The sequence below is a fragment of the Colobus angolensis genome, unplaced genomic scaffold (genome assembly GCF_000951035.1).
Source record: "Colobus angolensis palliatus isolate OR3802 unplaced genomic scaffold, Cang.pa_1.0 Scaffold61, whole genome shotgun sequence".
NCBI lineage: Eukaryota > Metazoa > Chordata > Mammalia > Primates > Cercopithecidae > Colobus > Colobus angolensis.
Genome location: NW_012119710.1, coordinates 3,574,197 through 3,598,912, shown reverse-complemented (window position 1 = coordinate 3,598,912; position 24,716 = coordinate 3,574,197). Strand labels below are relative to the sequence as shown.

The 24,716-nt window shown below is 42.7% G+C and overlaps 1 protein-coding gene across 1 annotated transcript in view; it reads left to right on the top strand.

Moving 5' to 3' along the window:
- The window catches only part of AMBRA1 (autophagy/beclin-1 regulator 1), a 203,115-nt gene that overhangs the window by 68,244 nt on the left and 110,155 nt on the right, over window positions 1-24,716 (top strand). The window contains exons 9-10 of the mRNA XM_011963313.1: window positions 13,162-13,248; window positions 17,589-17,768. Of these exons, the coding sequence (XP_011818703.1) occupies window positions 13,162-13,248; window positions 17,589-17,768 (267 nt within the window). The remainder of the gene's footprint in view (window positions 1-13,161; window positions 13,249-17,588; window positions 17,769-24,716) is intronic.

Genomic DNA, 24,716 nt, shown 5'->3' with positions numbered 1-24,716 from the left:
TGGCTCCCACCTTGACTTCCCAAAGTGCGGGGATTACAGGAGTAAGCAACTGCTCCTGCCTCCTGCTTCTTTGATAAGGGAGGGAGCACAAATAGCCTTAATTTCTCAAATTTTAGGACCATTTTCTACCTTGAAAGGGAGCCACCCAGGGGAGAAGTGTGTTTCAGAAAGATGGAGAGCCTTGAGATAGGAATGAGTGCAAGTCATTTCTAAATGAACATTGACTCTTCTGACTAATACAGGGGCTTTATGCTTTAGAAACAGTGATCAAGTTTACACTTGCTTTATTATGATCTGTTTTCAAATGCCTTGGTAGCCAAGGTTCCTTCAAGGAGAGATGTGATTTTGGCTGTAAACTAACCTCATGGACTTAGTTCTAATGTTGCTGTTGTGCCTAGCTTGAAAGTTTTACAAAGATAAGGAATTATTTTGTTCACATATTGGTGTATAACAAACCACACCCCAAAACTTAGTGACTTAAAACTGATTCAGTTAGTTTTCATGCTTTTTTTTATTGGGGGAGGGGGTAGACTGGGCTCAGTTGGAAAGTTCTTCTGCTGGTCTTCCTTGGGTTTTCACTAGAGTCATGTGGAGGCCCAGTTAGAATAAAGTGGGTCTCTCTTCCTTGCCATGTAGATTCAGGGGCTCTTCTCTCCACGTGGCCTCTCGAGAGTAGCCAGGCTTCTCTCTCTCTCTCTTTTTTTTTTTAATTTTAATTGTTTTTTATATTTCTTGCTATATAGATGACAGGGACAGACTTCTTACATAGCAACTTAAGGTTTCCAAAAGTGACAGTTCTAAAAGGAAGGAAACGGAAGCTGCCAGTTCTCTTAAAACGGTAGGCCCAGAATTGGCACAGCTTGATGCATTCTCTTGATTAAAGCTACTGATAGAGCAGTCTAGATTCAGTGTGGGAGGGGACCACACAAGGGTGAGAATACCAAGAGGATATTTCTTTGGAGCCATCTTTGGACGGGCCATATTTTATTTTAGTTTAGTTTAGTTTAGTTATTTTTGAGCCGGTGTTTCGCTCTTGTTGCCCAGACTGGAGTGCAAACAGCACGATCTCGGGTCACCGCAACCTCTGCCTCCCAGGTTCAAGTGATTCTCCTGCCTCAACTTTTGGAGTAGCTGGGATTACAGGCATATTCCACCATGCCCAGTTAATTTTGTACTTTTAGTAGAAATGGGGTTTCTCCATGTTGGTCAGTCTGGTCTTGAACTCCCCACCTCAGGTGATCTGCCTGCCTCAAACTCCCGAAGTGCTGAGATTACAGGTGTGAGCCACCACACGTGGCCTATTTATTTATTTTTTGAGACAGTCTTGCTCTGTCACCCAGGCTGGAGTGCAATGGAACGATTTCTGCTTACTGCAACCTCCGCCTCCTGGTTTCAAGCAGTTCTCCTGCCTCAGCCTCACAAGTAGCTGGAATTATAGGCACCTGCCACCATGCCGGCTATTTTTGTATTTTTAATAGAGACAGGGTTTCACTGTGTTGGTCAGGCTGGTCTCAAACTCCTGACCTCCAGTGATCCACCCACTTCGGCCTTCCAAAGTGCTGGGATTACAGGCATGAGCCACTGTGCCCGGCATTGACCCAGCTAAGTTTTGTATTTTTAGTAGAGACAGGGTTTCGCCCTTTGGACCGTGGCTCAGCTGGTCTTGAACTCCTGACCTCAGGTGATCTACCAGCCTTGACCTCCCAAAGTGTGGTGTGAGCCACTGCGCCTGGCCTATTTTTTTTATTTTTGAAAGAGGGTTTCAGTTGGTCGCCCAGGCTGGAATGCAGTAATATGATCTCAGCTCACTGCAGCCTCAACCTCCATGGCCCAAGCAATCCTCCTGCCTCAGCCTCCCAAAGTGCTGGGTTACAGCTCACACCTGTTAGGATGACCACTATAAAAAGAAAAAGAAAAAACAGGAAATAACAAGTGCATGTGCCATCATACCCAGCCGATTTTTAAATTTCTTGTAGAGATGAGGTTTCACTGTGTTGGTCAGGCTGGTCTCAAACTCCTGACCTCCAGTGATCCACCCACTTCGGCCTTCCAAAGTGCTGGGATTACAGGCATGAGCCACTGTGCCCGGCATTGACCCAGCTAAGTTTTGTATTTTTAGTAGAGACAGGGTTTCGCCCTTTGGACCGTGGCTCAGCTGGTCTTGAACTCCTGACCTCAGGTGATCTACCAGCCTTGACCTCCCAAAGTGTGGTGTGAGCCACTGCGCCTGGCCTATTTTTTTTATTTTTGAAAGAGGGTTTCAGTTGGTCGCCCAGGCTGGAATGCAGTAATATGATCTCAGCTCACTGCAGCCTCAACCTCCATGGCCCAAGCAATCCTCCTGCCTCAGCCTCCCAAAGTGCTGGGTTACAGCTCACACCTGTTAGGATGACCACTATAAAAAGAAAAAGAAAAAACAGGAAATAACAAGTGCATGTGCCATCATACCCAGCCGATTTTTAAATTTCTTGTAGAGATGAGGTCTCCCTATGTTGCCCGAGCTGGTCTCGAACTCCTGGCTCAAGGTATCCTCTTGCCTCAGCCTCCCAAAGTGCTGGGTTACAGGCGTGAGACATCATGCCCAGCCCACATCTGTATTTTATATAGTACTAATATATATAACCAACAGAAGGCATTCGGTATTTCTGTTTGAATCACCAGTTGGATGGATCAACACATAGGTTGGTAGATGGATACCTGACTGTTCTTGTTGGTTTATGTGGATGGGGTGCATGTGATTCTCAGGGCTCAGGTGCCCCTGTTTATACCTTTATAGTATTCACCCTTCTTCAACATGTCTGTCTTTCTGACAAAGTACCTTTTTAGGCATAGTGACTTGAGTGGACAGAGGGCATCATATTCCCTACAGATATTTTGGGAGCTGTAATCTAAGGAAGAAAAAAATAATGGCTGTTTATTAGACTGTGTACTGGCTACTGTACTTGACACAGGTTCTTACTTAAAAGGGATTTCCCCTCAAATGTGGAAGCAGAGGATAATGACCTTGCCCACGGTCTCACAGCTAGTAGGTGACACAAGATGGAATTTAAACTGCAATCTGTCTGATTCTAAGGCTCAAACACTAAATTGCCTCATGTTTTAGTTACTCAGAGTTTTCTTGGTTAGTCTCAGACCACTAAGATATATCAGAAGGTTTTATAACAGCAGCACTATTGACATTTGGGGCTGGATAATTCCTCACCATGGGAGGCTGTCCTGTGCATGGTAGGATGTTTAGCACCATTCCTGGTCTTCACCTATCACATGCCAGTGGTGCTCTAGCACCCAGAAGGAACAACCAAAAATGTCAGCAGATATTGCCACATTTCCGGGGGGCATCCCACTCCCCTTGAAAAGCACTGGTAAATTATTTCATGATTTGTTGTCCTTTGATCTTGCTGGATTTTAAAAATATGACATTAGGTCGGGCGCGGTGGCTCACGCCTGTAATCCCAGCACTTTGGGAGGCCAAGATGGGCAGATCACCCGAGGTCAGGAGTTTGAGACCAGCCTGGCCAGCATGGTGAAACCCTGTCTCTACTAAAAATACAAAATTAGCCAGGCATGGTGGCACATCTCTGTAATCCCAGCTACTTGGGAGGCTGAGGCAGGATAATTGCTTGAACCCAGTAGGTGTAGGTTGCAGTGAGCCTAGATCGTGCCATTGCACTCCAGCCTGGGCAACAAGAGCGAAACTCTGTCTCAAACATAAATAAATAAATAAAAATATGACATCTCATCAGAAATTGTCAGTGGGTTCAAACCATCTTCTTAGATAGTTAATAGTACTGCCTGGTTCTGGTGGTCTTGCCTCATGCCTTTCTCTCATTGCTTCTCTCCTCTTCTGCCTTACCTTTTGTCTTTTGTCTCTGATTTTTCTAAATAAAGCGCAGGTGGGTAAAGTGGTGTTTGTAAGGACTTTACACAGGTATCGATTTAGCAGGCATTCAGAACTTAATGAATTTTTACTAGCCATTAGTGCTAGTAAAAAGAAGGCAATTTACATGTTCCAATTATAGTATGGGGGAAATGCATGATTTTTAGCAAGGTGGGAATTGAATGGCTTCCAGACTCTACAGAGTTAATCCTCCTCAGGGTAGTATTGATTGACATGCTGGAGGACGTTAATGTGCCAATCTTTTTGGGAACGGGGGAGGAGAGTGGAAATTGCAGTTTCTCTACTAATTGTACTTTAGGTGTCATTTATGACAATTTCATGTTGTCTAGACAGAGGAAATGGTGGAGAAATTATTTCAGCAGAGTCAAATGCTGAGTCCAAAAGGAATCAGGGTGGTTGCTGAAGTCAAGATCAGGGTGGAAGGGCAAGTAGTACATCCCCACAGACGAATCAGTGAAATCAGATGTCACTAAGAGAAGCAGTTCAGAATGAACCTTGGATATAAGAAAAGAGATTGTACTCTGAGCTTCATGTTAGCTCAAGGGCTAACAGTGGATTGTTTGGGGTCCCAGTTGTAGTCTCTGCCCTCATATTTCTGCAAATTCTAGAAACCTCATTCCATGGACAGATATGAGCTGGGAAATTGGCCTCTTTGCCTCTGGTTAATAAATAGCCCAGCACACTGTGCTTTGCTTTTCCCTCGTTCTCTTGAGGCTTCACGTATTAACTTGCTTTGCCTTTCTGATATCGGTCCTGAGATTTTACTTCCTATTACATAGTGTTTGCAGTATACCAGGGTCAAGGGCCTGTCACTTCTTAATGAATGGCCTTGGTCAAGGGTTTTTAAAGTTTCAGATCAGAAATGTGGATGTGAAAAAATGTTTTTTTAAGACCTTCACAGGCTTGCTAGTATCACAGCAATAAATGATTCTACCAGTATATTCTTTGTAGACTTAGTTGGCCTGGAGGTTGGTGTTTAAGAATTTGTCTGTGCTTCTGAATAAAATTAGCTAAGAATTCAACATTATGGAATTCTATAAATTCCAGGGGGAAATCAGTGAATTAGGATGCACTGCCTCTTAAAGTCTAAACCTATATATCCCACCTGTTGCATGTGGGGGGGCATGTGTGCATGTGGTATCAAGACTAGCTGTGGACCTTTTTTTTTTTTTTCTAATAGATTTGGTCTTACTCATCCTCTGGTGAAAAGCCTCTGATGCTAAATTCTGGGTTAAAAAAAAAAGTCTGTGGTCTGTGAGCAGACCTCCTAAGTCTCCCAGAGAAATGGATTTGGATACTAAGTAAAGATGTCCATGTAGATTGACTTGGGCCTTTGAGTTTACTTGCTAACAAAAGTGAGTTTTTATTATACATTCAAGTCTTATAACTATAGTGTAATGTGTTGAGGGTATATAGGAGCTAAGCATAGTGCCAACCAGTCATCTTACAAATGTATTAAAAATAACTACCCACCAGACAGTTAGCAGAGGTCATATGTTCCCAGGGGGAACTGGCTGACTTTTCAGACAAGACTTTTGTAATGCTAGATACATGATTGCACGTTATGTATACATTCTGTTTCCAGCCTCTTCCCTTTTGCTATCTGTGACTATGTTGTGCTCTCATGTTTTGCCATCTATCGCTCACTGCCCAGAGGTACTGGGGAGTACATTAATGTTTTATAAAGATGTTTTTAAACATTTCTGGTGAAAAGCATTGTTTTGTACTCTGTGAATTGTTTATATTTGATAATGCTAAAATAAGGCTGATCTACACTATAGGCACTGTGGTGTGTTTCTGTAGTATGTCTGTTTTTTTCCTGAGGTTACTAGCATTTTAGCAGTGCCACCTTGCCTTGACCCACCCCACATTAGGGGCAGGAATTGCCTGCCAGTCTCTGCTGGCAACTGCGTCACATGCTTTAAGTGCACCCCTCAAACTAGGGGGCCCTGCAGCGATCAGATGAATGCCTATCGTTGGATAACTTAAACGATAATTACTAGTGTGTGAAATGGGGAGGCTTGGATGCCTCTGCATTAAAGCAGAGATGTCAATTTGGAAATCATAATAGAGGTGTCGTTTCAGAACACACAATTATTTTTTACAAAGAATAAGGGCTTGTCATCTCCCAACCCAGGCATGCGCCAAGGCAGAGATCAGGGAGTTGCAGAGCAAGATTCAGAAATGAAGAAAGCCACGGTGCATTCAAGTTTATTTGGCCTCCTGCCCCTTCATCCCCTGGCAAACATTGCCCTCTTTCCCTTGTGGGGGTCTCTTTTGGCAATTTACAGTCCAGGAACATCAGTGGTAGTTTCCCAGGCAAGTAGCCAGCCTCTGGCTTTTTGATTTAATGAGCCTCCCAGGGACCAGACTACACTGCATTTATCAGGACAACTATGTCAGCATTTTAACCTGAGAAGCATAAGTGACTAGAGGGGATGAAGGTGATGTAAGCAGTTTCTGAAAACCTTGTTCCTTCAGGAGTTTTAGTGTGAGTTTTGGGGCACCTAGCAACCTTGTCTGAGAGTCTTGTGGCCAGTGAGGGGCAATCAGATATGTCTTCTTGCTTATTCTTCCAAGTCTGGTTAGGCCTGCTGATTCATCACTTAGATATTTGTTGGTTTCCTATTACATGTTAATTAGGATGTGAGTTTTGACGGGGATGACTTGGATCCAGTACCTGTTTTCATGTAGCTTCTAGTCCAGAAGCAAAGACAAGACATAAGTTACTGGATGACTTGAGAAGGCCTCTTAAGAGAGGTACAAAATGCTAGGAGGCACTGGGGAAGAGAGGGTGAACTTCTGGCTGGAGGAGTCAAGTATTTGAGCTTTGAAGGCTTTTTACAGACAGTAATAAGGAAGAAGAACTTTCCAGAAAGAAGAAATTGCCAAGATAAATAACGTAGGTGGGATAGTGAGGGTGTGTTTAGTTTAGCTAGAACAATGGATCCCCAAAGTCAAAACTTTTTATAATAATGCTGAGACATTCTTTGTGTTTTTCACTCTCATTCTTTCACAAGTATAGTGTTTTCTAGAGGCTCCATGACATGTAATGAGGCTATCATCCTGATGGCTAATTGAATGTGTGCTTGTGTATTAAAATTTTTTCAGTTTTAATTTCAAAATTGAAATTAAATATTGATAGTGGAAACCCATACAAATGAAATCTCTTTAGGAGCCTCGTAATTTTTTTTTTTTTTTTTTTGAGACAGTTTCGCTCCTGTTGCCCAGGCTGGAGTGCGATGGTGCCATCTTGGGTCACCGCAACCTCTGCTTCCTGGGTTTAAGCGATTCTCCTGCCTCAGCCACCTGAGTAGCTGGGATTACAGGCATGTGCCACCATGCCTGGCTAATTTTGTATTTTTTAGTGGAGACGAGGTTTCTCCATGTTGATCAGGCTGGTCTCGAACTCCCAACCTCAGATGATCCGCCCATCTTGGCCTCCCAAAGTGCTGGGATTACAGGCGTGAGCCACTGGGATCCTCATAATTTTTAAGAGTGTTAAAGGAGTCTTGGGACCAAAAAGTTTGTAAACCACTGGACTAGAGCATATAGTATATTCAAAAGGAATGAGACATTTGGCTGCAAAGCTTGAATACCGAATGCGCTGCTGAGGAATCTGGATTTTATTTCCTAGGCAGAAGGAAGCTGTTAATTTGGATTTGGCTCTCCTAGATGGAAATAACAGTTGCCATCCAGACATTAAAGCCAGGCTGTAAAGTTACTCATTAGGCATGGGGCACCAGTGGCATCTTACCTTCTGGGAGCCAGGATTCCCTAACAGTAGAGGCCAGAGAGTTCTAGCAATTGATTGTTTCCAGTGGTTGGAGAAAGTCCGGACATGTTTGTTTGCTTTAGGATATTGATTTTTCTCTGTGATCTGACAACCAGTTAAAAGAGTATCTTCAGGGTATAATTTTTTAGTAAGGAAGAGTTGTCCACGGCCTGTTTATTCCATATGGACTAGTACCCAGACTTTCTGCACCTCAACCCTGATATCCATTGAATTTGAAGTGAAGGGGCCGGGCTCAGTGGTGCATGCCTGTAATCCCAGCACATTGGGAGGCCGACGTGGGTGGATCACTTGAGGCCAGGAGTTCAAGACCAGCCTGGCCAACATGGTAAAATCATGTCTCTACTAAAAATACAAACATTAGCCAGGCGTTGTGGCGCATGCCTGTAGTCCCAGCTACTTGGGCGGCTGAGGCAAGAGAATTGCTTAAGCATGGGAAGCAGAAGTTGCAGTTAGCCAAGATCGCGCCACCACACTCCAGCCTGGGTAACAGAGACTCTGTCTCAAAAACTGAAATAAAATAAAATAATGAAGTGAAGATTCTTCAGTTGATCTGCTTCGACCACTTTTTTTCTTTTCCAGAGCTTTGACTATTTTAAAAATTGTAGGGAACCTCTTTGCAAATAATGCAGAATATTAATCAGGGAAAGAAAAAATAGTTGCATTCTTTTTAAAATGTGAGGGATTTCACAGCTTGAATTATGTGCCTGTTATGATTTTAGCAGGGCTTAATATGCATTTTTGATGGCTTTTTCCATCCATTACTTGCGCCCGGCCATAATTCTTTTGAAAACAAATGGCTATCTCTTTCTTTTCAGTATTTTACTTTAAGATTTTTGTATGTTGTATGTTTTTGTTTTCTCATTTTGAAATAATTCCAAACTTGCAGAAAAGTTGCAAAAATAGTACAGAGGATTCCCATATACCCTTCACCCACATTCCCTAAATGTTAACATTTTGCCACATTTGCTTTATTATCCTCTTTTGTTCTCTCTGTATGTGTATATACATATAAATATGAGTGTACTTTTCTATGCTTATAGTTTTTTTTTTATATTTAAGCTTATCCTATTCTTTATAGTATTGTTAAAGTCATATATAGTTTGATAGAGCAGTGGCCTTCAGACTTTAAAAAAAAAAAACACCTTATTAATAAAATGCTTGCTGGCTGGGCATGGTGGCTCATGCCTGTAATCCTAGCACTTAGGGAGGCTGAGGCAGGCGGATCACCTGAGGTCAGGAGATTGAGACCAGCCCTGGTCAACATGGTGAAACCCTGTCTTTACTAAAAGTACAAAAATCAGCTGGGCGTGGTGGTGGACCCCTGTAATCCCAGCTACTCGGGCGGCTGAGGCAAGAGAATCGCTTCAACCCAGGAGGCGGAATTTGCAGTGAGCTGAGATCGCGCCATTGCACTCCAGCCTGGGTAAAAGAGGGAAACTCCGTCCAAAAAAAAAAAAAGCTTTTGAGTAATCCATGTGTGTTATGATTATATATTATATAGCAGAAGTTGTAGTATTTCCCCCTTGTTGTCCAATGGATCAAATAGCACAACCCCTGGTATACCTCACTTGGACATCAGTGATGTACAAAATGAACCAGGCAAGTAGAGAAAACAAGGAAGTATTTGTTTGGGGGGTTTTTTTGTATTTTTTTGTTCTTCAGCTTCAGTGATAGCAACTTCAGTCCTGAACAAGCTTGGCTGAGCCCTTCCTAGGCCCTCCCTGATTTCTTGTGATAGACTAAGTCAAGTCACATTTGTGGTGGTCACAGCAGAATGTGCAGAACTACCATTGCACTCAGTTTTCTCCTACCATTTACTGTTGACGGCTCTCTATAACAGGCTAACACTGGAAAGAAGGATCTTTCTTTGAGGTTCCTAGGAATGGTGGTAAACATTCCTAGGATGTTTACTCATCTAGTAACTCTAGTTCTTTATTCCACACCAATTGGAGAAGCCTGTTTTTACTCCAGATAGTACTTGTATGGTAACTATGAAGAACTTATGTTTCATCAATGTATGTGTGTATTCATGGTGATTGGCTTTCCTGCTTTTGTGTATTAGCAGTAAAGTGACATATATATGTGGCTTGCCAGTTCCACTGTATTGTCTGGGCAGCAAATGTTGCCAACACATTCTGTAGTAAGTAGGCACAGGGGATGCATGTTCCAAAAGAACCTCATCAGAGACTCTCCAGAGACAAAGCTTCGCATTTTGGTTCTATTCCAACTTAAAGAAGTCTTCCTAATTAAGGTAGGAAATTAAGGTGGGAAATAGACTTTTGGGATTGTAAAATGGAGTCATTAAGGCCGGCACGGTGGCTCACACCTGTAATCCCAGCATTTTGGGAGGCCAAGGCAGGCGGATCACAAGGTCAGGAGTTCGAGACCAGCCTGACCAACATGGTGAAACCCCATCTCTACTAAAAATACAAAAATTAGCCGGGTGTGGTGGCACATGCCTGTTGTAATCCCAGCTACTCAAGAGACTGAGGCAGGAGAATCACTTGAACCTAGGAGGCTGAGATTGCAGTAAGCCAAGATTGCACCACTGCACTCCAACCTGGGTGACAGAGTGAGACTCCGTCTCAAAAAATAAAAAATAAAAATGGAGTCACTAAAACTGAAGTTATCTAATGCAAACCCTTCAGATCAGGAATCTCCTTTACAGCATTCCTAATAAATCATCTCATCTCACTCAGTACTGTCATTGCTTTAGCAGAGTGGGAGTAATATTTGCCTTTGTTACCGTAATCAGTTTCCAGGCAGAAGTATTTAAAAAGGATGTATTTTTGTTTGTTTGTTTGTGTTTGTTTTGAGATGGAGTCTCACTCTGTTGCCCAGGCTGGAGTGCAATGGTGCGATCTCAGCTCACTGCAACCTCTGCCTCCCAGGTTCTTGCGATTCTCGTGCCTCAGCCTCCCAAGTAGCTGGGATTACAGGCACGCACGACCACACCTGGCTAATTTTTTGTATTTTAGTAGACATGGAGTCTCATCATGTTGCCCAGGCTGGTCTTGAACTCCTGAGCTCAGGCAGTTCACCCATCTGGCCTCCCAAAGTGCTGGGATTACAGGCTTGAGCCACCGCGCCCGGCCTGGATGTATTTTCGTCACTGTGGAAGATGCTGGTTGCCAAAGGGCCTCAGCTTACTGTACGACCACTTGGAGGATAACACGAAAGGACTCGGTGACATTCAGGACTAACTAACTCCAGAGCACTTTAAGGGTGGAACAAGCTTCTAGGTATTCTAGGATAGTCAGCTGCTCCCAGACCTTGCTTCCATTCTTCAACTCACACCCAGTTCCTGAAGAACTGGTTAATGATAAATAAGTACTATATAAGATGGCATAAATGACCTGAATACTCTTCTCAAAATTTTGCTTTTCATTTTTCTCCAGACTATGTATCTCTCACTACCCCTACCTATCCCACACATTCTGTATTTCAAAGACTTAAAACATGCCATTATTTTGTGTTCCTATGAAATCATGAAAAAAATCCTGCCAGTGGACAGGCACAGTTATTTATGGCTGTAATCTCAGGACTTTGGGAGGCCGAGGCAGGAGGATCACTTGAGGCTAGGGGTTTGAGACCAGCCTGGGCAACATAGCCAGACTCTGTCTCTAAAAAAAAAAAAAAAAATCCCGCCAATTAAACTGTGTCACACAATTGTAAAAAACATCCCAACCTCAGACACATTAAAAGGTGAAAAGTGTGTCTTGGAATTGATGAAACAGCATTTCTGCCACTGGAACCATAGTGATGTTACTGTAGATTCAGTCTTTCAACCAGAGAGATGTATTTTATTGCTTTCCTCTCTTCCTCATTGGTTACATTGTGTTCTCTCTGTTCAATGGCAGGATTGTTACAAGTGTCTTAAGTGTGGGGATATAGGCCTTGTCTAGAGAGAAAACATTACTTGACCGTTGGTTGTCCTGGACAGGAAAGGTTGCAAGCCAGGTTGTTAGGGCCTTTGCTATGTCTCTTCCCCAGGCAGTTAGGGAAATACTGCAGTGGGCCAGTTGCTGGAATAAAGTGACTGCACATGACCATACCTAAAGCCAGCTGGTTTTAATAACAGTGAATTGAATTAAATCCATTGGAAAAGATTAGTAGCTGCTGTCCTTATCCTGCAGATCTGCTTTAAAGAAGAGTCTGGCAGGGAGCTGGGGACCTGTTCCTAGGAATGGCAGGCAAGATGCTGCTGGAGAGGAAGAATATGCGTTCTCTCTGAGACCATTTCCTTTGAAACATGTTCTGGGGCAGGAGCTTGATTGGCTGCCAAGGCACATATGAGTTGGGAAGCATCATGTCAGACATGGCAAACCAGGGAGCCCCTGGGCCATGTTTATCATTTGTGTTCTAACTGGCCCTTGTAAAAAAAAAAAATTTAAAAATATAAAAAAAGTTGTAGCTAAAATTTAACAATCAGGAGATTTTACGCAAAAGTCCACATTTCTGGCTTTCCTTAAAATATGGGAAAAGCCAGCAATACTGAGCCTATATTCTAGCTTGGTAACAATTGGCTAGAGGTAAACGATGGGCCATAGACCTTCCTGTTTGTCAGTCTCCCTTGATCATAGTGAATACATATGCACTTGCTTCCTGCCTGGACCCTGGAAGGTCCTGCAGTACAAAATAGAGGTTTGAGGCATTTTGGAGTTAAGACAGGTCTTCCCTGGAGTCCTGTCACTATCTCTTAATAGTTACATGCCACAGAGTGAAATACTTGAACTTCTGGGCCCAGTGTTCTCATGTATGTAGTCATACCTACCTTTCTAGGTTGTGGTGAGGTTTAAACAAAGAAATACATATGAAGTGCTCAGTATATTACTTATTACCTGGCATCAAAAAAAGTGTTCAATAAAATGTATGTATCACATATGATCAGTTGAATTTGTGATTGGGCTAGATTATATAAGTAAAAGTTGTCAGTTGAGAGCCTGTGAAGTACTCTTATATATATTTTTAATAGATATATTACAGTTATATATCTGAGGAGTACTCATTCTCACAAAAGAGCGTGGGCAGAGCAGAATGGATAGACAGTAAGTGGATGTGGATGATGATGGCATGGAGGAACCGAACACCAAGATAAATGTTAGCACTATGTGATAATTTCTGTGTGTGCCAAATTTTTCCCTCCTGTGTTGATCCGAACCTTCTATTTGTCTACTGAAAATACTGCAAATAGAAAGAAGATCATGTCTCTGAAGCACTTGTTCATTTCTCATTGAAGAGCAGTATTCAGCAGAATGCAGTGGTCATGTCCAGTGTGGGAGCTCTGCAGCTCTTCATTTATTTATGTCTCTACCTACTTAGCTTGTAGAAGGGTGTGATCTCAGATAACAGGCATTAGCTGGCTGCAAAAGGGGGAAGTTGTGTATCTCTCCCCCATCTTTCCTTATGAATGACCTCTGAGTTGGTAATTGACAGGGATTATTGCCATTTTTTTAATCTCTGCTAGGAGGCTGCTGGAATCTTCCCTCATTTCATTATCCCGTTATGATGGAGCAGGATCCAGAGAGCACCCAATTTACCCAGACCCAGCGAGGTAAGGCCAAAGTGAGAAATGGCACTAGGTGGGGGGGAGGGGCGGCCCTTGGGGTTGCCACGCTGTTGGAAGCTCCATTCTGTGCCTCTCTGGTCCTGGTGCTCTTTTATTCTTCAGTTACACTTTTGAGACAGGTGGTTCAGGTGATGGGGAAGTATTGCAGGTAAGTGAACAGTACCTCTGGTGACAGAGGGTTATGACCAAGCTCTTGTCCTTTGGTACTCATTTCTGCAAGTGTGGTACTAGAGGAGGAACCTGGAGAGGCCACAGGTAGTCGTAGGATATTCTTTTTCTGTTGGCCAGAGAGGCTGGTGTCATTCAGATGGACAGCCAACGGGGGAACAACATTTTTTTAATTTATAGGGAAATTATGTATAGATTAAACAAAAAACTCAATTTGCTGTCATTTGAGAGGGAATTTAGCATATCAAAAGGCAGAAGTCAAGCTCCTTTGGGTATTGACATTTTTGGAGACTGCCCAAAGGAAGAGATGACTGAAGAAGGAGTAAATGGATAAAACAAGTTGGCATTTTATTAAAGTGCTTGGCTTACACTTATTAGAAGACATTTGAGGCTGGGCATGGTGGCTCACACCTGTAATCCCATCACTTTGGGAGACTGAGGCGGGCAGATCACTTGAGGTCAGGAGTTTGAGACCAGCTTGGCCAACATGGCGAAACCCCATCTCTACTAAAAATATAAAAAATTACCTGGGCATGTTGGCAGATGCCTGTAATCCCAGCTACTTGGGAGGCTGAGGCAGGAGAATCACTTGAACTAAGGAGGCGGAGGTTGCAGTGAGCCAAGATCGGACCACTGCACTCCAGCCTGGGCGACAGAGCGAGACACTGTCTCAAAAAAAAAAAAAGACATTTGAAAAGTTCTGAAGAGAGAAAAAACAAAAGTTATTTCAGTGAGTTCAAGGCCTGCCCTTCAATGATGGTGATAACTGAGGACCAAGCGTGGGATATTGATGGATAACATTCATCTGCAGAGTGCAGCCCCTTGGGGTTGTCACAGCCAGATTTATGGGTTCTGTTCATGATCTAAAAAGGCACATTATTTAAGCAATACTAGAGCACATTATGAGGCTTTGCCAAAAGAAAAGGGTAATTTATAGTTGTGGGGTTGACAGGTTAGCAGTGTAGGTTAGGTAAAGCAAAATGAGCTTTGCTCTAGATTAAGACTTTTAGGTCTGCCTGGAAAAACCTTTAGACCAAGTTGATTCCAGGAATATTAAGTCTTTATTGTTGCCACAGTTATGTCATGACACTGAGCATTCTTTCTGAGATACTGGTGCAAAGATTCTTCATTATCCTTTTATTCCTTTTCCACACCCTAGAAATGACAAACCTAAGAATCAGGGAACGTAAGGATTGATGACTTTAAAACAGGCACCTTAGATGATGAGTGAAGCAAGGAAGTTTATGTGAGTCTCTAATGATGTTTGAGGGTTATATACCCTAAATATAAGGGAAAGGAATTTTTCGTATGAATCAATTACTTTGAAGCACTGAGATAGAGAAGTTCTTGCAATAAAGACAGCAATAGGCATCTCATCCCCAGAACTTTTAACCTGGCAGTGTTCTACAAGGATACTTAACGACCATGATTTATCCTCCTTTTATATAATAAATCTGTTATTTATCCTACTGTGATCTTTATCACAGAAAGTGTCATACTTTGTGATGTTGGTATTTTTACATTTTTCCTTTGAATACAAAATAGGTTTTTTTTTGGAAAGGGAAGTATTTTTCCTTGAAGAAAACTTAAGGATTTATTTAAACATTTAAATGTTCACTTGGAAGACTAGGGTTGTTTGATGATTTTCCAGCTCTTTGTTAGGAGGATGATTGTTACTACCTCATTACTGGTTGTTTAGTTTCGTTTTCCTCTTAGACTTCACCGTATACACTATGTATAGGTCAGAGCCTTAGTGAGACACCTCCTCAGCATTCAGATCCTTAGCTTCCCTCTGCATATCTAAAAGGACAAGGCTAGGATATACTTGTATTTAATAATTGTGGCAGGAATGCTTTTTAAACCATTAATCTATAGTTTCATAGCTTGGGGAACTCCTGTGTCCCTACATTAAAAGGCAGTCTTTTTATTATCATCAGCATCAACATTATGTCTACCTCTATCACCAATAATGTTATGTTTTTTCCATTACTTAGGGTAGGCTGTAAAGTAAGTGTACTTACCACTTTTCAGAATCGGCTCCAAATAAAAGGGTCTTCTTTCTCCTCTTGAAATTTTTCTCCTTTTATATTCTTTTCTAGTCTGATTGACTTGAGAATTTAACCAGTGATGCTTGATTTCTGCTAGAAGAGTTCTGTATGTTGGGCAGATGTAAGAACAGTGCACGAACATTGACTTCTGTTGGTTGAAAATTTAGGATTCTGTGGTTCATCCTTGCAAAATGCATGGGAACAGGGGCCCAAACAGGTAATGAAAGTTCCTCTAGTTGAAGCTTTTAGGAACTAGCTCTTGTACTCTGATTCTCTTGGCCAAGGCATCTGTGCCTCCCATGCCTACTTGCTATACAAAGATACTATGGTATTGACTCATTGGTATTCACTGCAGCATATTATTCTGTAAAACAGAATTTTGAGTTTAAAAGATTGTTAGCTGGTCTGCTTGGGAATTCCATTTGCTGGTTGGCCAGAAGGATACCACCTTTGATGACAGGCATTTCAGAGGCAGCCTATGTTCCTCTAGCAGTTGACTGTGACCTGGGTTGGTAGACTTACTGAGGACCTCTTTGCAAGACAGTTGCCAATACTTGTTGTACCATTTGGATATAACTATTCCTATTTCTGTTCTTAATCAGTTTTTTCTGATTTCCATTAAAAAAACCGAAGATCTATGCTCTTTTCCTTTTATATTCAAACATTATGGAAGTATATAAAATACAAAAGTCCCAGGAATCCTCATTAGGATTGCTGTGTCCCCTTACAGTTTTTTCCTCTAGTAACAGCAACACATTTTTGTATATGTATTAGTGTATACAGACCATTCTTCAATTTTTCTCCCACTTAAGATTTTATTTTAGAGGACTTTCCTTGTAAGTGTATAGGAATAGTTTATTCTCTTGAATTGCTGCATGGTGTTTCTTTGTATGGATATATTAATAATTTATTTAATTTGTTGCTGGGCATTTGGGTTGCTTCCCAGTTTTTCACTAATGCTGACAATGTTGCAAATGAACTTTCTTATATATATCTTTGTAACCTTGTATATTTCTGTAGGATAAAGTTTCTAGTGGAATTATTGAGTCAAAGTGTGCCTGAGGCAGGTTTTTGGTCTTGAAATTTTTTAGTAATCCATTTAATATTATCATAGAAAACGTTTTTCTGTTATTGTCCCTCTTACATTTTCAGTCCATAGCATCAAATTATATAACAGTGTTGTGAGAGATGGAGGAAAACTTGAGAAGCCAATGTGGAGAATTATATGTGATGCTAGAAGTTTTCATGGAGTAGCAAGATATTAAAGCCATAGTTTGAAGAATGTAGATCTGGACTAATTATTTACAAGAATAACCATCATAAGGGAGAAGAAAGATGAACAACTATCACCTTCCATATTGCCCAGTGCCCACGCAACCTCTGATGCTCTGATTGTAAGAAATAGAAAAAGGAATCCCTTTTAATTTTTTCTGTTAGATTTTCTGTTCTCTCAAGTATATTTTACTCTCAGTCTCAGTTCTAAATTTTTTCCCCATATTACAAATATCTATGATTAATTCTTAAGGGAGAGAAAAGATGTGGCGAGAGATCATTCTAAGGAGGTAGGACAAATCTGGAGCTGTGTGTACTTGTTGGAGAAGAAAGAAGTCCTGGTGAAGACACCTGTGGATACCTTCTTTAATCATCTGAGGCTTACCATTTCCTGGCCTCTTTTCTCATCTATAAAACAAGACGGTAGATGATTGCTCAGTTCCCTTTCATGTCTTCCATTTTGCGTATGGATGGTGATCAAGGAAAAGCTATGAATGAGCACAGCTCTGTGTAAAGAGCACCCTGAGGAGCTGAAGGTGTACCTTAAGAAGCTAGAAGGAAAGGTCCAGTGTTATTCTCTTGGGGAGGGGCAGCTCTTCCTCAGAAGATGTCTGGTTAAGCCGCCTGTTTGCCTTATCTCAGAACAGAAACACTGGTGATAATCTGATAGGCATATTCTGCAGGGCAAACCTCCTGATGAGTTAAATGCCCTTTTATTTTCATGTCTCCAGAGTTCACCTCAGCAGGGAGACGCCATGGGAGAGCTGGATTGACTGCCTTTCACAGTATTCCCCACATTAGTGCTAGTTTGTGTTTGTCCATCTCTGTCTCTCTCAGATTATCTCCTGCTGCATACTACGCCCAGAGGATGATCCAGTATCTCTCACGGAGAGACAGTATTCGCCAGCGCTCCATGCGCTACCAACAGAACCGTCTCCGTTCTTCCACCTCCTCCTCTTCCTCAGACAACCAGGGTCCATCAGTAGAGGGAACCGACTTGGAATTTGAGGACTTTGAGTAAGTACATACTCAGCTTGCTTTCTTCCCTCTCCTCTCAAGCTTGGAGTGCTTCCAAGTTGCCCACTGTTGGAGCTGCAGTGGTGGATGTTCTTGCTCCCAACTCCTCAGTTATTATTTATGAGTAACAGGATGGGGCGAGGGACAGAGGGTTAAGATGCCCAGAGCACTCCCACCTCTGGCAGTTGCTTTGCTGATTCACTGGCACGCGAGGAGACCGCCCACTGGGCCCCAGGCCAGATTGCGAGAGGATGCTGCTCCTCAGGCAACATTTTTATTTCCTTTTTGCATGTACAGTGACCGTGGAAAGCTTCTCATGGACTGTCTTTACCACATCAGGGAGGCTGGAGGGTTGCTGCTTTTTCTCCTAAGCAGAGTAGCTGTGGAGATGTTGTCTTCATTCTGAAATACTTGGATTTCCCTAAGAGGTGGATTTTCTGTCTTAGTGCCCTGATCAGACGGACTCCTTTAAGATCTTACTCCATTGCCTAAACTTTTTCGGTCTCCCTACTCCTACTCCCAATTCAGGAACCTTAAAAAGTTGTCTGTCAAATTAATGTGGTGGGTTGAGAAGTGATTTCTGGCTTCTTTGGACTTTTTTGAGTGGTCAGCAGGGAGAGCCGTGGGAGGATGCAGGGTCAGCCCTAGAATTTAAGCTAGCCAATCTTTTTTTTTTTTTTTTTTTGAGATGGAGTCTCTCTCTGTTGTCCAGACTGGAGTGCAGTGGCACAATCTCGGCTCACTGCAAGCTGCACCTCCTGAGTTCACACCATTCTCCTGCCTCAGTCTCCCGAGTAGCTGGAACTACAGGCGCCTGCCACCACGCCCGGCTAATTTTTTTTTTTTTTTTTGTATTTTTTGTAGAGATGGGGTTTCACCGTGTTAGCCAGGATGGTCTTGATCTCCTGACCTCGTGATCTGCCCGCCTCAGCCTCCCAAAGTGCTGGGATTATAGGCATGAGCAACCATGCCCAGCCTAAGCTAGCCAATCTTATTTATTTGCTGGGTTTTGCATTCTCTCACCTGCTGCTTCTGACCTTTCTAGCCATTCATTGTGTTTCTTTCCATCCTGAAACTGAGCTTTTATGGCCTGTATCAAATTGGACATTTGGCTCGTTTTGATTCCTTATATTTTGGTATTGTCAAACATAAAAGCAAGAGAGAGGGAAGGGCAGTTAAGCATTGTTTCTTCCTCCTTTTTCACTGGCATTTGTGAAAGAGGACAGCCTGTCAGTCATTTCTTCCCTGCCTTCCATCTTGACGTAGCGGGGTCAGGTTTGGGGCCTTAAGAGTTGTCATCTCCCCCTCAGCCTTCTTCCTTAACTGAATGGCTAGTTCCCCACAAGTCATCTTTCAACAAAGCTTTTTAATGTGTTTAAGAAACCTCTTTGCCAGAAAGCACTAGGAAAGTAGGAATAACATTTGTACCAATTTGCCTTCTCCATGCTGTCATTAAACACACTAGCATTTGTACTCTTAGAAGCAAAAGGAAAACTAAGTGGGAGATTTATTTGTCTGAGAAAGATGTAAATGTGAAAGAAATGCAGGGATGGCCTGAAGCAGCAGTGGTGTGGCAAATGGAGCAGAGGTCATGATTCTCTCTTGTCAACTGCAGGAGAAGAGCAGAGCTACCTTCTGACTGTCAGCTTGCTCCTTCTCCCTTCTGTCCACTCTAGGGTGAGGTGGATGTATATATCAGCAGTGAAGGAAATGGAGTGTCTGTTCCCTTAGCCAGGCAGACACTTGTAGTGAAATATGTTCTCCTGTAGATATTATGGTTTTTCCAGCACGAGGGTCTATTCAGGGAAGCAGTTGAAACATACATGCCAAGGCTGCTGGCACTTAGGGCTGCTGAAAAGCCTGGGTGACTTTCTCTCAGTAATGCTGTGGAGCCCTGGGAGTCAGTGTTGTGGATTGCCTAGCCCTCTTTCTATGCACGCCTGGGAGGCTGTTATCTCTTTGCAGTGGTGAAATGTGGGGCTCATGCCTTCAAGCTGTATCTTGCCTCGTGACTTGTCCTTCACAAGGGAGTTCTGGATTAGTTTTAAATGTTCTGTTCTTGTCTTACCTTCCCTTTCTTCTGCTACCACCTCCTCTCTCTCTCCCCTTCCTTCCCCCTCGATTTTCCTGTGTCAGACTGCCTCCTCCTTATGCTCCCCCCAGCCCACCTGTGCACTCTCCCCCACCCCTCCCCTGGCTTTAGCATGACCTGAATTTACATTTCCTTCACCTTTCGTGCACTGACTTACTGTTTTTTTGGGTCTTATATTGCTCCCTGGTTAGTAACAATGGACTAATTTCTCTAATACTCCTTGGAATGTCCCTCCTGGGATGTTTGCCTCTCTTTTTGGGCTGATGTAGACCAGAATCTTGTTTTTAATAGCAGCTGTGGATGAGTCACCTCAACATTAGTAGTCCAGGTTTTCTAGCAAAGGATGTTGCTGGCTGGTTGAAACTGTTTATTTTTCCTCTGTCTCCTTCCCTGCCCACCTCCCTCTACTGTAAACTGAATGCTGCTTGTGGTTGCTCCTGTTCTCTGAGTGTCTATGTGCTCTATGAGGAAGGAGAGTAACAAAGAAGGAAGGTACCAGCACATTTTAAGTTTTCTGCCCCAATCTTTTGCCTTGGCTTTGGTAACTAGAAGGAAAGTTAGAGGCATGTGCAGTCACAATTTATACTTTTTCAGGTACAGAGAGACATGTAAGGTAGATATGGCGGGAAATCCTCCTAACAATTAGGTTACCATTAAGACAGATTGTTCCTCAGTTTGGTATTCTCACCTTCTCAGCACTTCATGCTCTTGCCTTTGCTGCCTCACTTTGATGACCTCTCTGTCTGTTTGCTAAGTCATAGATCATTTTGTCATTTTTGGGCTCGTCACATCCAGGTGTATAGTATTCTCAGAAAACCAAGGGAGCCATTACTCAGCCCATCTTTTGTAGTTCTCTTCCATTTGACCAAATCAGATATGTCCAAGGTTAGAGGACAGGAGCAAGCATATTTAGTGTCTGAGTTTTATTGTCTGCTGATTTAAAAACCTTTGAAAATTATGTACAATCATTTTTGAGCCTTTCCAAGAGCTTGCTATGGAGCAAGACCATTGAGATTTATCTCTTGGGAGGGTGGCTTTGGAGGCTGGTCAGCATCAGGTTAAATTTTCTGTTCTTTTGTGATCTGGATGAATGACCATCTTCCCAGGCAGGCTTCCTCTCCTGCCATTCATCTCTGTCTACAGCAAGGATTGAGACTGCAGGGTCCCTGTGTTTATCAGACTGCACAAACAGGACATCTAGAAACCTGCTGTCAGCAGGTCTCTCCTGAAGCCCTCAGCAGCTGTCTTTGCATAAAGATATTCATAAGGAGGGTAAAGGTGTGGCTACCCATGACATTGCTGTCTGTCTGCTTTCAAGCCCAGACCACCTACTAGAATGGATATGGCAAATAAGCATAAAGCAGACTTCCATTTTCATGTTTTCCATCCCTTTGGAAAGAGAGAGGGGGCTTTTATAAAGCCCAGGTTAAGTGTTGTGGCCCATAGTTGTAAGTCCTACAGAAGAGGTGGTGTGTGTGCTTTATGACTATTATTCCAGGTATTCTTACCCCCTTACTTGTTTTATCTGTTAATCTAAATGTAATTATAATTCCGGAACCCTCCCTAGCCCATATTCCTGCCCTTCCTGCCTCTTTTTGTAGCTGCTTTGCTTTCTGAGACACAGGGATACTGTAGCAAAGGCTTTGCTAATGACAGTCAGACTAGAGAAGCTTCAGATTAGATCAGTCACAAATATCTCCATCATATATACCAGCCACTGGATAATTACATTCAGCTTCTTGAAAACTGTTGCTAGAGCCGGGTGTGGTGGCTCACACCTGTAATCCCAGCACTTTGGGAGGCTGAAGCAGGAGGATTGCTTGAGCCCAGGACTTCAAGACCAGCCTGAGCAACGTGTGAGATCCCCGTTTGTATTAAACAAACAAAACACTGTTGCTGGCACAGAAGTCTCTCATTCACAATTTTGACACACGGGCTGTACTTTGGATTTCTGCCTGGAAAAAACATCTCAATGAGAATTCTGGTCTTTTAGCCTTAAGATGAATTCTTTTTAGGTCTATTAATTTATTTTCTTAACTCTTCTAATTAATTTGCTTATATTTGGGTCCTTTTTTCCCAGAAGTCCACATTGTTTTTTTGTTTTTTGTTTGTTTGTTTTTTTTTGAGACAGAGACTCGCTCTGTCGCCCAGGCTGGAGTGCAGTGGCGTGATCTCGGCTCACTGCAAGCTCCACCTCCCTGGGTTCACGCCATTCTCCTGCCTCAGCCTCCCGAGTAGCTGGGACTACAGGCGCCCGCAACCCCGCCCAGCTAATTTTTTGTATTTTTAGTAGAGACAGGGTTTCACCATGTTAGCCAGGATGGTCTCGATCTCCTGACCTTGTGATCTGCCTGCCAGAGTATTGGGATTACAGGCATGAGCCACAGCGCCTGGCCAGAAGTCCACATTGTGACCAAATATAGGCACACCTTGTTTTATTGTGCTTGGCCTTTTTTTGCACTTTGCAGGTATTGTGTTTTTGACAAATTGAAGGTTTGTGGCAACCCAACATTGAGCCGTTGGCACCATTTTTCCAACAGCATGTGCTCATTTTGTGTCTCTCTGTCACACTGGTAATTCTTCCAGTATTTCAGATGTTTTCATTATTATTGTATCTGTTATGGTGACCTGCGGTCAGTGATCTATTATAATTGTTTTGGGGCACCATGAACCACACTCATATAAGACGATAAGCTTAATTGTAAATGTTGTATATATTTTGACTGCTCCACTGACTGGCAGTTCCCCCATCTCTCTTCCTCTCCTTGGGCCTTCCTATTCCCTGATACACAGCAATATTGAAATTAGGCCATTTAATATCCCTACAGTGACCTCTGTATGTTCAAGAAAAAGGAAGAGTCGCACATCTCTCACTTTATGTCAAAAGCTACAAATGATTAGCGAGCAAGACATGTTGAAAGTTGAGATAGGCCAAAAGCTAGTCCTTTTGTGCTATAAACAGCCAAGGTATGAACGCAAAGCAGAAATTCTTAAGGAAATTAAAAGGTCTACTCCAGCAAAACAATCTTACTGCTGATACGGAGAAAGTTTTAGTGGTCTGGATAGAAAATCAAACTAGCCACAACATTCCCTTAGCCAAACCCTAATCGAGAGCAATTCCCTAACTCTTTTCACTTCTCTGACAACTGAGAGAGGTAAGAAGCTGCAGAAGAAAAGCTGGAATCTAGTGGAGGTTGGTTTGTGAAGTTTAAGGGAAGAAGCTGTTTCCATTAATGTAAAAGCACAAGGAGAAACAGCAAGTGCTGATGGAGAAACTACAGCAAGTTATCCAGAAGATCTAGCTGAGATCATTGATAAAGGTGTCTACATTAAACAACAGATTTTCAACATAGATGAAACAGCCTTCTATTGGGAGAAGATGTTATCTAGGATTTTCATAGCTAGAGAGAAGTCAATGCTTGGCTTCAAAGCTTCAAAGGACAGGCTGATGCTCTTGTTAGGGGCTAATGCTGCTGGTGACTTTAAGTTGAAGCCAGTAGTCATTACCAGTTTGAAAATCCTAAGACCCTGAAGAATGATGCTAAGTCTACTCTGCCTGTGCTCTGTAAATGGAACAAAGTGTAGATGACAGCACGTCTGTTTATAGCATGGTTTACTGAATATTTTAAGCCCATGGTTGAGACCTACTGCTCAGAAATAAAGATTCTTTTAAAAATAAAACTGCTGTGTTGATACACACCTCTGGTCCCAGCTACTCAGGAGGCTGAGGTGGGGAGATTGCTCAAGCCTTGGAGGTCAAGCGTGCAGTGAACTGCGATCATGCCTCTGCACTCCAGCCTGGGCAACACAGCAAGACCCTTTCTCAAAATAAATAAAAATAAACAAATATAATGTAACTGGTCACTGACAATGCACCTGGTCACCAGGACCTCTCATGGAGATGTACAAGGAGATTAATGTTATTCTCATGCCTAGTAACACAACATCCATTCTGCAGCCTATGGCTCCAGAAGTAATTTCGATTTTCAAGTCTTATTCTTTAAGAAATAAGGCTGGCCAGGTGTGGTGGCTCACACCTGTAATCCCATCACTTTGGGAGGCCAAGGTGGGTAGATCACCTGAGGTCAGGAGTTCAAGATCAGCCTAGTCAACATGGCGAAACCCTGTCTCTACTAAAAATACAAAAATTAGCCAGGCATGGTGGCACACATCTGTAGTCCCAGCTACTGAGGAGACTGAGGCAGGAGAATCGCTTGAACCTGGGAGGTGGAGATTGCAGTGAGCCAGGGTGGTACCACTGCACTCCAGCCTGTGTGACACAGTGAGATTCTATCTCAAAAAAAAAAAAAAAAAGAAAAAAGAAAGAAGGCCATAGTGCTATTGATAGTGATTCCACTTATGAATCTGAGCAAAGTAAATTGAAACAACCTGGAAAGGGTTTGCAATTTTAGTTGCCATTAAGAGTTTTGGCAATTCATGGGAGGAGGTAGAAATATCAACATGATATAGCGTATGGAAAAAGTTGATTCCAGCCTTCATGAATGACTTTCACAGATTCAAGATTGTAGTGAAGGAAGTAACTGCAGATGTGGTAGAAATAGCAAGATAATGAGAATTAGAAGTGGAACCTGGAGATGTGACTGAATTATTGCAATCTCATGATAAAACTTGACATGGTGGCTCATGCCTATAATCCCAGCACTTTGGGAGTGCAGGGCAGGCAGATCATCTGAGGTCAGGAGTTTGAGACCAGCCTAGCCAACATGGTGAAACCTTGTCTCTACTAAAAATATAGAAACTAGTTGGGCGTGGTGGCAGGCACCTGTAATCCCAGCTACTCGGAAGGCTGAGGCAGGAGAATCGCTTGAACCTGGGAGGCGGAGGTTGCAGTGAGC